General features: G+C 38.1%; 2 protein-coding genes across 5 annotated transcripts in view; one reads left to right on the forward strand and one right to left on the reverse strand.

Moving 5' to 3' along the window:
• LOC112405514 (small ubiquitin-related modifier 2-like) overlaps positions 1–2,660 on the reverse strand; it is a 3,897-nt gene extending 1,237 nt beyond the window's left edge. The window contains exons 1-2 of the mRNA XM_024753946.1: positions 2,656–2,660; positions 1,178–1,253 (exon numbers count right to left, since the gene is read on the reverse strand). Coding sequence (XP_024609714.1) covers positions 1,178–1,253; positions 2,656–2,660 — 81 coding nt within the window. The remainder of the gene's footprint in view (positions 1–1,177; positions 1,254–2,655) is intronic.
• PIBF1 (progesterone immunomodulatory binding factor 1) overlaps positions 1–13,226 on the forward strand; it is a 201,140-nt gene that overhangs the window by 147,323 nt on the left and 40,591 nt on the right. The window lies entirely within an intron of this gene.

The following is a 13,226-nucleotide window of genomic DNA, read 5'->3' on the forward strand; positions in this document are numbered from 1 at the left end:
GCCCCAACCCGCAAAAAAAAAAAAAAAAAAAAAGTAGAGAAAAAGTTTAGAAAACATACAACTGTCATGCCAGGGGCTTACAAGTACCACTATTCACGCATTATGAATATAAAATCAGCTTTATTTGATAAACTTACAATCAAAGAATTAACAGAGCATACACCATCACCCAAGTTATCTTCCCACAGATAGGTGTGCTTAGGCGTAGCAGAGGAGGTCTGGATGCACCACATAAAGGGATCTGATAGAGATCCCCAAACACTGCACATTTAAAGTGAAAGAAGGTAGGGAGCATCTAGGTGACTGTGTAACAGTGGAAGAGGGAACCTCTAGAACTTACCGCCTATCAGCCTATTCTAGTAGTAGGAAGTGAGCCTCCAGGACCATCCATGTCTGTCTCTCTGACATCAAGCAGTGGTACCACTGGGATTGGGAGTAGAAGCGAGGAACTAATTTTCACCGTATTTTTTTTTTTTTTTTTTGGGTTTGCAACTGTTGTGGCCTCTCCCGTTGTGGAGCACAGGCTCCGGACGCGCAGGCTCAGTGGACATGGCTCACGGGCCCAGCCACTCCGCGGCACGTAGGATCTTCCCGGACCAGGGCACGAACCTGTATCCCCTGCATCAGCAGGCGGACTCTCAACCACTGCGCCACCAGGGAAGCCCCTGTATTTTTTAATTGTTGGGATCTATTCCAACTCACATAAGATTTTTCAAAGGCATAGATTTGGCAACCAATGCATTATCGAACTCATAATAGGTATAAAATAAATGTTGATTCATTAGCTTGATCATTGACCTAACCCATCCACCAAACATAGGTAGATTTATAAAGGTTATGAAAATAAGTGGTAAAATTTTTTCTAATGTATCTGTAAACAAGGATTACATTCCAACAATATTGTTTGTACCCAAAATCTAACTGCCAAGTAAGTATATACATACATATACTTGGAGACCCATACATACACACCTAAATGTGCTTATGATGTATGCATGGAAATACTTGGAGTGATGCACTCCAAAAGAAATCATTGATGTTGGTTGTTATTGGAGAGGAGGTACTGAGGTTCTAGGATGGATGGAAGAGATCCTTTCAGTTAATATTCCTCCTCTGTAGTTTGAATTAGTTACTGCATGCATGTGGTAATCCCTCTCTCTCTCCCTTTCTTCCTCACCTTCTCCATTTCATTATCAAGAGCAAGTATATTAAAGGAATATGGAAATGTTACAGCATCCCAGTAAAGGGATTTACTATAGGAAAAATTCAGAGCATCTAAAAACATAACATGTGATTTGGAAGCTTCAAGACTGAGAAAAGGAGATAGCAAGGGTATCTAATGTATGCTCAGACAAGGAAAAATTATGTGGCAGAAGGAGTTCGTGCTTTATGGAGTCTTTGTAATACTTGCCTGTGTGTTCTAGTATCTACTAGTGACCTTGGGAAACATGATTTCCACAAACATAGTAAGCATAAGTATCTAGATGAGTAAAACATTTGCCTCTGTCCTTTGAGTTACCTGACGCTAGTAATTGCAGGGAGTGTTCTGCCAGCATCCTCAGTGAGCCTGGTCCCTTGGAAGGAGTCTACAGTACACACGACTCCTACAGCCCTGCCTCAGCGTTTTAAAGGAGGATATTCACATGCCAACCCCAGCCCTAAAACTTCAAGGTCAGCCTTTCCCACCATATTTCTAGCATTCCATTGGCACAATAAAAAACTCCACTATTTTATGTACTAAAGAGTAAAAGTGGGGATGCTGCCAGTTAAACTGCGATGCAATGCTTTATTATCACTTTAATTTTAATTTTAGGCAAACATTCCTTTAGTCTTTAGGCAGTGATTTTTATCATACATTACACAACTTTTTCTCTATGCTTTTCTTCTAACACAAACTTTGTTTCAATGCCAAATCACGTTGTAATCTTTATGAAGACACTTTAAATGGTGGCTAAACTCAACCTATGAAGGATTATCCATACTCAGAACTCAATTGAAATCACAGTATAAACAGCTACGACCAAATTTCTTCATGTGCAAGCATGTGCAAGCATGACCTTTCCTATGAAAACCTTTCCATTTTCATTTCATAGGAAAGGTGAAAAATAGTGTGATTTATTGGGTCCCACTGCCTCCCAAGGTGTTTTCCTGAAAACTTGTTGATACATAAAATTCCTTTAATAAAGAACAGTGCTTTTATTTCACCATTAGAAATACAAGGCTTAAAAAGTAAACACTTGGATGAGGTACTGTGTTGCCTACAATTTTTTAAATTTAGCAAATGGAGTTTAATTCATCAGTCCATCAAAAGTCTTTCTTCCAACCAGAGCTGTCCTCCCTACTGTAGATCATGATTTCCTATTTTAAAATGTCCATTGCCTCCCAATGTCCAGATTCTCTAGCATGGCATAGAAGACCAATTTGACCCTAACCTACTTGTCGTCCTCATTTTCTGTTACCCTCCCTTCCCCAGGCCCTTGCTTGCAGCCTCCTTCTCTGCCAGGTAATGTGTCTTTTGCTCCTGCCCCACCACTTTATTATCCTGCTACTTCTCAGTCTCCTTCGTTTCCTTTTGTTCCTCTGTTCTGTAACTGTCAGCGTGCCCCCGAGTTCTGTCCTGGCACTGTTTTCTTCTTACTAAGATGCACGTCTTACCTCATCTTGTTCCGTGGCTTCAGCCACCACCCGCAATAAATCTTTTTGTTTTAACCTTTTTTTACTAAGTCAGTTGTGTATGGGCTAAGTATAGATAATCATAATTCAAAGAGTACAGAAGGAGTATTCGGCAAATACCAAGTCCTCCCTGCTCTTTTCACATCATCTCTGAACGTCTCTCTACTCAACCTCCTGCTTTAGTGGTACTGACTGGGTACAACCTCTTATACCATCTCTCATCTGAATTATTTTAGTAACCATCTGTTCTGCCTTACTCTATTCTTTAAGCCCTCCACCTTGTTGCCAGAGTGCTGTTTCTAAATATAAATCTGATTTTGTTTCTCCCACAGTCAGAGTTGTTTGTTTCCTAAGAATAATGATATATAAGACCGTCCATTATCCAGCCCCTGCCCACCTACCCAGTTTCATCTTACATCACACACACACACACACACACACACACACACACACTCACTCACTCACTACACCATGCTCCCTCCATACGTAACTACTTGTCCTTTACTTGTAATTCTCCAAGCACTCTATGCTATTTTGTGTCTCCATGCTTTTGCACATTCTGGTGTCTGCCCAGCACACGCTTGTCTAAATCACAGATACTTGTCTTTCAAGATCAATTTCAAGTAATCACCTACTCTTTTAAGCCTTTTCTGAACCCGTGGTAAAAATGACTTATGTATCCCCATGATACCAAATATACCTATACACACACACACACACACACACACACACACACACACACACACGTAATTGTTGACATGGCTGTCTATAAGCTTTATAAGGGGAGGGACTCTGTTTTTATTGGTCTGGGTATTTCTCCCATTTAGTACAGTTCTTGTTTCTAGTAGGTAGTAAATAGACATTTGTTGAAGGATTAGTTTTGGGTTTTTATGGGACAAAGTATATTAAAGTATTGAGGTATACTAGAATGAACTTGAAGCAGAGTGGAGATCCCAACCAAGAAGGCCAAAGAATGACAGTGAAATCAGAGCTGCTAATCAGAGAAAAAAAGAAAACCTTATAGTATCACAGACTCTACCACATGCTTTCTGTTATATATGGAACCAGAAGTCAGTATATATCATCTGTACCCACCACCACCATGAAAAAAAATACTCCAATTGCATGGGATCCGTAGAATCATCAACCTTTATTAAAAACACTGGGGAGTTTTTTCTTTTGCTTTGTTTTGTTTTAGGGTGAAAGGGAAATAAAACCAATAGCTAAGATGAGTAATAAAAAGATATAATAAAGGTTAAGAACGTCTTGCATGTCTGTAGCACTTAAATGTTGCTATATTCACTTACCATTGGATTATGAAAGCCATGGGCTTTCAAGTAAGGCAGACTGGCTTACATGACTCTAGGCAAGTTATTTATCCTCTGTAAGCCTCAATTTTTCAACCTGTAAGGTGGGAATAATAATACTGTATATATGTTTGCCCCAAGAATTAGAGATAACCCAATCTAAGATAAGCATTTAGCACGCTGACATGTTAATCACTCAGTAAATGCTGACAGTTTTGTTGTTTGTTTGGTTGGTTTTTGTCCTATATGTCATTATATTTCACCTGGCCATGGTATTGATGAAATAAGTATTTTATTAATAAAGGTGGCATTTTTTAAAAGAAATAGTAGTTCCAGAATTGGAGTAACTTATGCTTATTTTGCCTATATGGAAATATTCAGAGTGAACTATTCGAATGAATTTTAACACAATATAGTAAGATTTGTTAATGATAATTAATTTCTATGAAGACGTACATGGTATTAAAACTGCAATTCTAAAGAGTAATCAGTTGCTCTTCTCAAATGAAAAAGTATATATATATATATAAAACTGAATCACTTTGCTGTACAGCAGAAATTAACACTATATTATAAATCAACTAATGGGCCTCTCACTGTTGTGGCCCCTCCCGCTGCGGAGCACAGGCTCCAGATGCGCAGGCTCAGCAGCCATGGCTCACGGGCCCAGCCGCTCCGCGGCATGTGGGATCTTCCCGGACCGGGGCACAAACCCATGTCCCCTGCATCGGCAGGCAGACTCTCAACCACTGTGCCACCAGGGAAGCCCGAAAAAGTATATTTAATTGCATACAAACTTAGCATTTTAGGAGAAGTGTGCAAAACTGCATATTTTAAAACTAATAAAAACTTCAAATTAACCAGAATTGTTCAGTTTAAATTAGAGAACATGAATTACTGATAAAATTCAACTAATTCGTTGAATCATTATATAGAAAAGCAAGAGTTAAGCAATAATAATATGTAATAAGATAATTAAGATAAACATTATTTAACAGCACTGATAACATAGTCTTTATTACAAATTTTTAAGTAAATACTTTATTAAAATCAAATTATGTGAATAGATAATAATAATAAAAGCTAGCAATTTTGAGTGCTTACTTAATACTAGTGGTACTATGGTGTGAAACCATAGAAATGTTCCTTGGGCTAACTGAAATCTTCACAGTGTGAGACCCATGAGTTTCCCAGCCTCCCAGGCTCTCTGAGGCCTGAAAGAAGTTCTTGTGACTGAGTGGACTTCATTAGATTGCCAAGTGTATCAGAGAAGAATCAGAGAATCAGAAAAGTGACTCAAATGCAAAGTCTATTCAGTTCATTCAGGTTCCTGATGGATATGCTGTTGGCCTAGTTAGCATATTGAGTACTGAAACACATGGTCCCTTCACTCTTCAGATCTAAAATTTTCACTTAGTGATCAAGCCCTCAGAAAACTGGCTACAAAGTTGACCTGAGACTGATTTGGATTTGGACTGATTTGAATATAAATCTGGTCCTTTATAATTAAAGATGTAACTACCACCTGGACAAATAGCTTTCATATTTTTTTGACCATGACCTGTAGTAAGAAATGCATATTACATAGCAACCCAGTACATATGTATGTATGTGTATTTGCTTGTGTGTGTGTGTGTGTGTGTGTGTATGTATATAGGTATGTGTGTGTATCTGAAATGGTTTTCCCATCACAGTGAATACCCTTACCACGTGTAGCACCTTCTATTCATTGCTATTCTGTTCTGTTTCTTTTTTCTTTTTTTTAATACTGCTTGCAACCCACAAAGTGCAAACACTCATCTGGACAGATGTGTAACACATTTTTTTCTCCTTATGGAAGCCTTCTTGAGAAATCATTTTAGGGGTTGAAAAGAGAAGAAAGGTGAAAAAGTAAGAATGAGTAAAGCATGTTAGAGAGATAGGGAGTCATCTGGTGTGACTGTCGTATAAAAACCTGTAATGCTTCCCAGTTGTATGTATCCACCATCTCCAGGAGCAATGCTAATCTAATCTCTCATTTTGAATTAATAGTGTCATGGTGAAGCAATTGTTAATATGTTTCCATATTTTTGTCCTGCCCCTTTTCAATCTGTTTTTTCAGTTTGTTCAAGACTGCCCCTTGAACAATCTTGAACAAATTTACTGTGGTTTCTCCCATTGGTTGGAATTAGTACCATTTACAAATATGAATAATTTCAGTCTGTAACTCTCCTCCAAATTATTTATAATTCATATGTATGACCATGACTCAGAGAACCCCACTATTTTCCTTCTTTATCTAGGGAAATAGTCAGGCTTCATCTTCACAAAAAGGCAACCCTCTCATTCCATGGCGGTTCCCTTCTTAAAATAAATCTTGTTTTACACTTTACTGAGTTTTTTTGAAGGCTTTATATCCATGTTTTAACATTTTTATCACTAAATCACAGACATTATTCTTGACAAACTCCAATAAATAGCAGGATTTTCCATTATAGAAACCATGTTACTTTTCCCCCAAATAAATTTGTATCCCTATGGCTCTTCACACAAGAAAGGACTATGTAAGAAAAATTTATGAAGGTAATGTTATTGTAAAATGTCTTAGTCTATTCCATGTCATTTAACACAGCCTAGGAAATAAACTATTTAGGGACTTCCTAAATAGTGCAGTGGTTAAGAATCTGCCTGCCAACGCAGGGAACATGGGTTCTAGCCCTGGTCCAGGAAGATCCCAAATGCTACCGACCAGCTAAGCCCGTGCGCCACAACTACTGAGCCCGCGTGCCGCAACTACTGAAGCCCGCGTGCCTAGAGCCCATTAATTTTTTTAAAAAATTAAAAAGGAGAAAAAGTAAGTAAGTGACTTTGTCAAATGTTAGGTAGTATTTATATGAAATTCAGTCTTACAGTAAATATTTATTGAACACCTACTATGTGCTGGGCATTGTTCTAAGCCCTGGGAATAATCAGTGGATAAAACAGACAAAAATTCCTGCCCTTTGGAGCTTATGTTCTACTGGGAGGAGAAACAAGGATTTGTTCCAAGTAAAATATATTCTCAATTAGAACTTAAGTTGTATGAAGAAAGTAAAGCAGGAAAGAGGATAGCGACTGTTGCTGCCTGTAGTTCTAGCCAAATGGGCATAAGGAAGACATAAATGAATGCCATGGTTCTTGTATATCTTCTGAAAGTGACCAAAGCAGCAAGGAAAGTGGCTCTAGCTTGAAAGTCCCACATGAACAGAGGTGCCCGGGTAGAAGCAATCAGATATTTTTATCATGGAAGAATGGCTATGAAGCATATTTCTTTGTGGTAAATTGGCCACATTTCTTTACTGTTTGTCTGTGTGCATATTCATGCAAGCTTTTAGTCCACGTTCTTTATTTTGGGAATAAAGGGTAAGGGAAAGGAATTCTTATCTCTTCACGTTTTGGGCTAGTCTTACATAATACTGCTTTCTTTTCTGTTATCAAGAGGCAATGATGAATATTGGCGAAGCACGTGGTACTGGAGCCAGACCCACTGGGTTAAAATCTCATTTTTGGTAACTTACAAGTTGTAAACGTTGGATAAGTTGTTTAACCCCTCTGTGCCTCATTTTCCTCATTTGTAAAATATTAACTTCCAAATAAAATGTTTTATTGAAATTTGATCAAATGAGTGGATTACTTTTAGTTTTGAAGACAGATTGTTTTGTAACATTTAATACAGAAAAAAAAAAAAGAAAAGCAAGGCAGAAGGAGAAAAAATAACTTTTAAAAACAGACAAAAACATTCTGAAAAGACTACTTACTGTATGGTTCCAACTAAATGACATTCTGGAAAAGGTGAAACTTATGGAGACAGTAACAAGATCAGTGGTTGCCAAAAATAATAGACAGAGCTACAGGGGATTTTTAGGGCTGTGAAAATATTCTTTATGATATAAACAGTGGATACATGGGATTACGGTTGGTCCTCCGTATCCACAGATTCCACATTCACGGATTCAACCAACTGCAGGTCAAAAATATTCAGGAAAATGTCTGGAAAGTTCTAAGAAGCAAAACTTGAATTTGCTCACACCAGCAAGTATTTACATAGTATTTACATTGTCTTTGCAACTATTTACATAGTATTTGCAATTATTTACATAGCATTGACATTGTCTTAGGTATTATAAGTAATCTAGAGATGATTTAAAGTATATGGGAGGATATGTGTTGGTTATATGCAAACACTATGCCATCATTTTTTTTTTAATTTATTTATTTTATTTATTTATTTTTGGCTGTGTTGGGTCTTCGTTGCGGCACGCGGGCTCTCTCTAGTTGCGGTGAGCGGGTGCTACTCTTCGTGGCAGTGTATGGGCCTCTCACTGCAGTGGCCTCTCCCGTTGCGGAGCATGGGCTCCAGGCACGCAGGCTTCAGTAGTTGTGGCACACGGGCTCAGTAGTTGTGGCTCGCGGGCTCTAGAGTGCAGGCTTAGTAGTTGTGGTGCACAGGCTTAGTTGTTCCGTGGCATATGGGATCCTCCCAGACCAGGGCTTGAACCCGTGTCCCCTGCATTGGCAGGCAGACTCCCAACCACTGCGCCATCCAGGAAGCCCAACTATCATATTTTATATAAGGGACTTGAGCATCCTCGGATATTAGTATCCATGGGGGGGGGGTTCCTGGAGCCAATCCCCTGTGGATACCAAGGGACGAGTGTACGTTTGTCAAAACCCATAGAATATACAGCACCAAGAGTGAATGCTAATGTAAACTGTGGACTTCTGGTGATAATGGTGTGTCAGTGTAGGTTCATTAATTGTAACAAATGGTGATGACTGTGGGGTTGTGGGAAGGCAGAGAATATGTGGGGCTCTCTGTACTTTTGCTCAATTTTGCTGTGAACCTCAAACTGCTCTAACAAAAGAAAAAAACAGAGACATGAAAGAGAATGAAATCTGAGAACCACAGAGAAAAGATAGGAGGAAAGGAAAGGAAGGAGTAGGGAAGATGTTAGTGACTCACTTTTCTGTGAAGGTAACTGTGGCCACCTTTTGTCACTTGTGCGATTTGGCAGTCCTTAAAGCTATTTTTGTTGGTAGCAGGAAGATACCCCCAGGAAAGTAACATTGTCTAGAGAAAAATTAACTTCTTGACATAGACAACAACTTACTTTTTTGTAATGTTAAGGAATTTGGGAGAGACTTCCTTTTCTCTGTGTGTCTGTGTGTATTTCATGTGGTATATCACTCCTTGTGAAGTTAGTGTTACATATTTTATGGATGCACACTATGTAATGTGACTGGACATGACGAATAATTAAGTTGTTGATGGGTGATAGTTTCATAAAGATTTAAAGCGAAGAGGCTGTTGGAACAAACAGTATTCATAGGTAATATGTGACATAATCAAAACACAATACCAGAAATTGCCCTTAACGTATATAAATTATCATTAATTATTGTCATTCTGTCTCTTATTTTTTGAGGTTCTGATGTAGAATTATATAGAAATTAACCTTTTTATTTTAGTAATGATGAACATATATTTACCATACAAAGGTCTGATTCATTACGTGGACAAAACATTAACTTTAATTGTAGTAACAGCTCTGTGTCTAACCTTGCCAAGTGCTTAAACCAAGATGTCTTTGTTATAGTTCATTCTGGAAAAAAATTCAATTACATGGATCCAGGACAATATACTAGAATTTATTCTTTAAGCCATCTTTTTAAAGGTTCGCATACCAGGTCATATGAATGTGTGTGTGTGCGCGTGTGTGCACCAAATGCCAGCCACCACTGAAGAAAAACAATGACTTATTTATAAATTATATTCTGTTTACACATCAAACAAATAATATAATTGTTTAAACTTTTTCCCTTACTGGTGTGCCTTGATAATTCATAAATGACTATAATTTTTTTCTTTCAAGAGCTATTACAAATCACACTATAAATCCCTCCTTCCCCATCAGCATTGTTGTACAAGTGAACCATATTAAAATGAATTTCTCAGGGGCAACTTTGAGGGGGAAAGAAATTTAAAGCACTTGAACTTGAAAATTCCATTCTCTGACGCTAATCACTGGTCCTTCCAGCTCTCCCAGTCCTTCCAGCTCTACCAGTCCTTTCATTCCCAGTAAATCTGTGCTTTATTTGTACTCATTAGGAGTCCCAGACTCATAAACTCTTTGCATTTCCAATCTGTCAAGCCCCTCCTGGCTCCACTTTGCCTCCTAACCCAGCCTTGGACCTTATCAACCATCTGAGCACTACATTCACGAGCACTCCCCATTGCTTTGTTGCCAGATTCATCCATCAGGCTTTTCTTGACATTCCCACCTTTAGCCTAGTATCTTACAATCAGGTAGTTACTCTATCAACATTTAATGAAAGGGAGGAGAGGAGAGAAAATTATTTGATTCTTTGTTAACGTACTGAAAATTTCTTGTGGAAATTTGTTACTTTTGCTGCTTGGAAGCATAACAGATTCATGTTGTTGTACATCAACAAGGCCCTCATTCCTGTTGCCCGGTATTTTTATTTTTCTGTATCTATCCTATTTCCCATTATCTTTATTGCAGGTCACTTCCACTTCCCCAAACCATCAATTCCATCATATATCTTTTCATTATTACAATTAAATCATCTAAATTTATTTTCCTTGAGTCTTTTTCACCCAGGGATTTTTTAGTCTCTTCCCTTACTTTTTTTCCCCTGTGGTCCCTCTTCAACAAATGAGCGCGAGTGCGCGTGTTCGTGTGTGTGTTAACATACATAACTTTCAAAACTTAACCGTTCTCTCTGTTCTTAATTCCTTCTGCTCTCTCCCCTCTTCCTTCAGCTATGCCCTTCCTCATTGATCACCAATGACTTCCTAATTGTCAGTATTCTCGTCTCAGTCCCCTGATCTATCTGTGGCATGACATTATAGATATTCTAGAAATTTTGTCCTCTGTTTGCTTTGCAACACGGTTCTCCCTCATATGACTTTAGTCTTCTTAGCTGATATAGTCATCTTCTTCTAGATCTGGAATGTAGGTGTCCCTCATTGTCTGCCCTTTGCTCTGTTCTTACACCTCAGTGGTGGTTCTCAAACGTTAGTGAGTGTAGGAATCATCTAAGATTTTTGTTGAAAATGCAGGTTTCTAAATCCTGCCCTCAGAGATTGTGATTAAGTAGGTCCAGAATGAAGCCCAGGAATCTGCATTTTTAACAGGCTAGTCTTGTGACTCTAATAAAAGTGATACAGAAAAGAAATAATCCTCTGCCGTCCTATGTACTCCTGTGACTTCAGTCATCACTTCCACGCTGATTACTTTCAAATATTTTAACATCCTCCTCTCATGAATTTCTCCTTATTATCTGGACCATACTCAGGACCAGCGCAGGGCTGACAGTCAATGAGTATGCGCTTGCTTTTGGTTATTAAAATAATAGAATATTTGCACAAGCACTTGTAAAACAGATGTTGCCCTCAGCCCACAAGTGTCATTCTGCCACCACTATCCTGTCTGTCCTGGTCCCTCTCCTAAGATCTTCTAGACCTCCCCATCTTCTGGCAACAAAAAAGTAACACCTAGAACCACAGAGTTTCTTCAGGATCCTGCCCCAGTGCAAAGGCTGACATCCTAATTGGTTGACTTGTATCCATTAAATATTACCCCTGTTGAAGATGATGATGTCATTAACCATATAGGGACCTAGGAGAAGAAGCCAGCGTTAGTGGAGAGGATGGCAAATTCAGCATGTGAGATGGTTTATGTGCAGTACTTTTAAACCTACTAGAATAGTTGAATGGAGTGGCCTATAACAAGTCCAAGACCACAAGAGCTGTGCCTTCCAAATTGGACTGATCATCAGAATCTAAGGCCCAACCCTGAGAAATTTTGATTCACTGGGACTGGGGCAGAGCCCAGAAATCCGCTTTTTAACATTTCCCCCAGTTCTTCTGATGATTGGCTGGGTTTGAGAACTACTGCTGTGGACTGAGAACACAGAAAAGTAGTACCAAAGTATTGCCCCCTACTGGACCTCAAATAGGCATTTTCCATTCCATGGCACAGTCAGAAAGATCAGGCAACAGGATATGTGGGTTTTTCAGCACAACTAATTACCACTACTAGAAGGTGTCACTTGTATATATTTTATACACGGAAAGCAACTCAATGTTAAATTCCATTCAACAGAATGTGTTTTGTCCCCGGTAAGGAAGAGTACCATTTCTAGGAGTTTCTTTGAAAATAAACTCCACAAGAAAAAAAATCCCACTTTTAGGAAAAACACAACAAATTGTAGTCACCTTCATATGTCTTTTAACTGTAAGAGAACATACGTATTATAATCAGGTGTTGCTTTTCTCTGAATCATGTGTACAGTTTACTGAAACAAAGGAGAAATAACGATTCTATAAAATGTTGTATCATGGGTTTGGTCCTGCATCATTCGTTACGTATATGATTCCTGAGTCACTAATTACTAAGGCTTTATAAGGAAAAGATTACTAACAATAGGCAAAGTGAGCGATTGTGAAACTTTTTTTAATACTAATGATTATAGTTACAGAAAGCTTTTTTAACCATATTGGAGGAATTAAATTCTGTTAAGTTACACTGATTTCAAAAATAGATATTAGCATCACTTTTCACTGAAAAATGTACGTGTACTTTTCCCTGAGGAGTTAAATTAAATTGAGGGGATTTAAAAGCTCACAAGTTTATAAAGAAACATTCTTAAAATTGACAGCACTATAGAAGTTTTATTATCTAGAGAGTGAGAAGTTTGTAGGTTGTATAGTAGAAATACATTCTGAAAGTAAGGCTTTTGACCCTTAATTTTGTTATAATACTAAAACCTAATATATGTAATTGCTGTAATGAGAAAAAAATGAACTAAAATAATTAAGACTAATGCCTGCTGTTATATTTTTTATGTAACTGAAGTCAGGTTTGATAAGTTTAAACATGGCTCATTGTAGACTACAGCTGACTACAATTTGAAAATGCCCTTAGTTCTTTCCTACACCACCCAATCCCCCCACATGCACCCCGGGCTATTCTGCACTTCAAAACACAAAACAACTTGCCAGTTCAGTTTATTCAGTTAGGGTCAGTTCTGTAAAAACAAAGTCAAGGCAATTGTTTGATTTAATTAACTAGTGAAACTGGTTGTACAGGTAAGTAGGACTTAGTTTTATTTTTGTCCAGCTGCATATTTGAATGTTCATAAAGTAACTTAGTAGAGTAATAAGATTCCAGTGACATTGTAATAGATTTTAAAGAATGATTA

This window comes from Neophocaena asiaeorientalis, unplaced genomic scaffold (assembly GCF_003031525.2).
Source record: "Neophocaena asiaeorientalis asiaeorientalis breed wild unplaced genomic scaffold, Neophocaena_asiaeorientalis_V1.1 scaffold212, whole genome shotgun sequence".
Classification (NCBI taxonomy): Eukaryota; Metazoa; Chordata; class Mammalia; order Artiodactyla; family Phocoenidae; genus Neophocaena; species Neophocaena asiaeorientalis.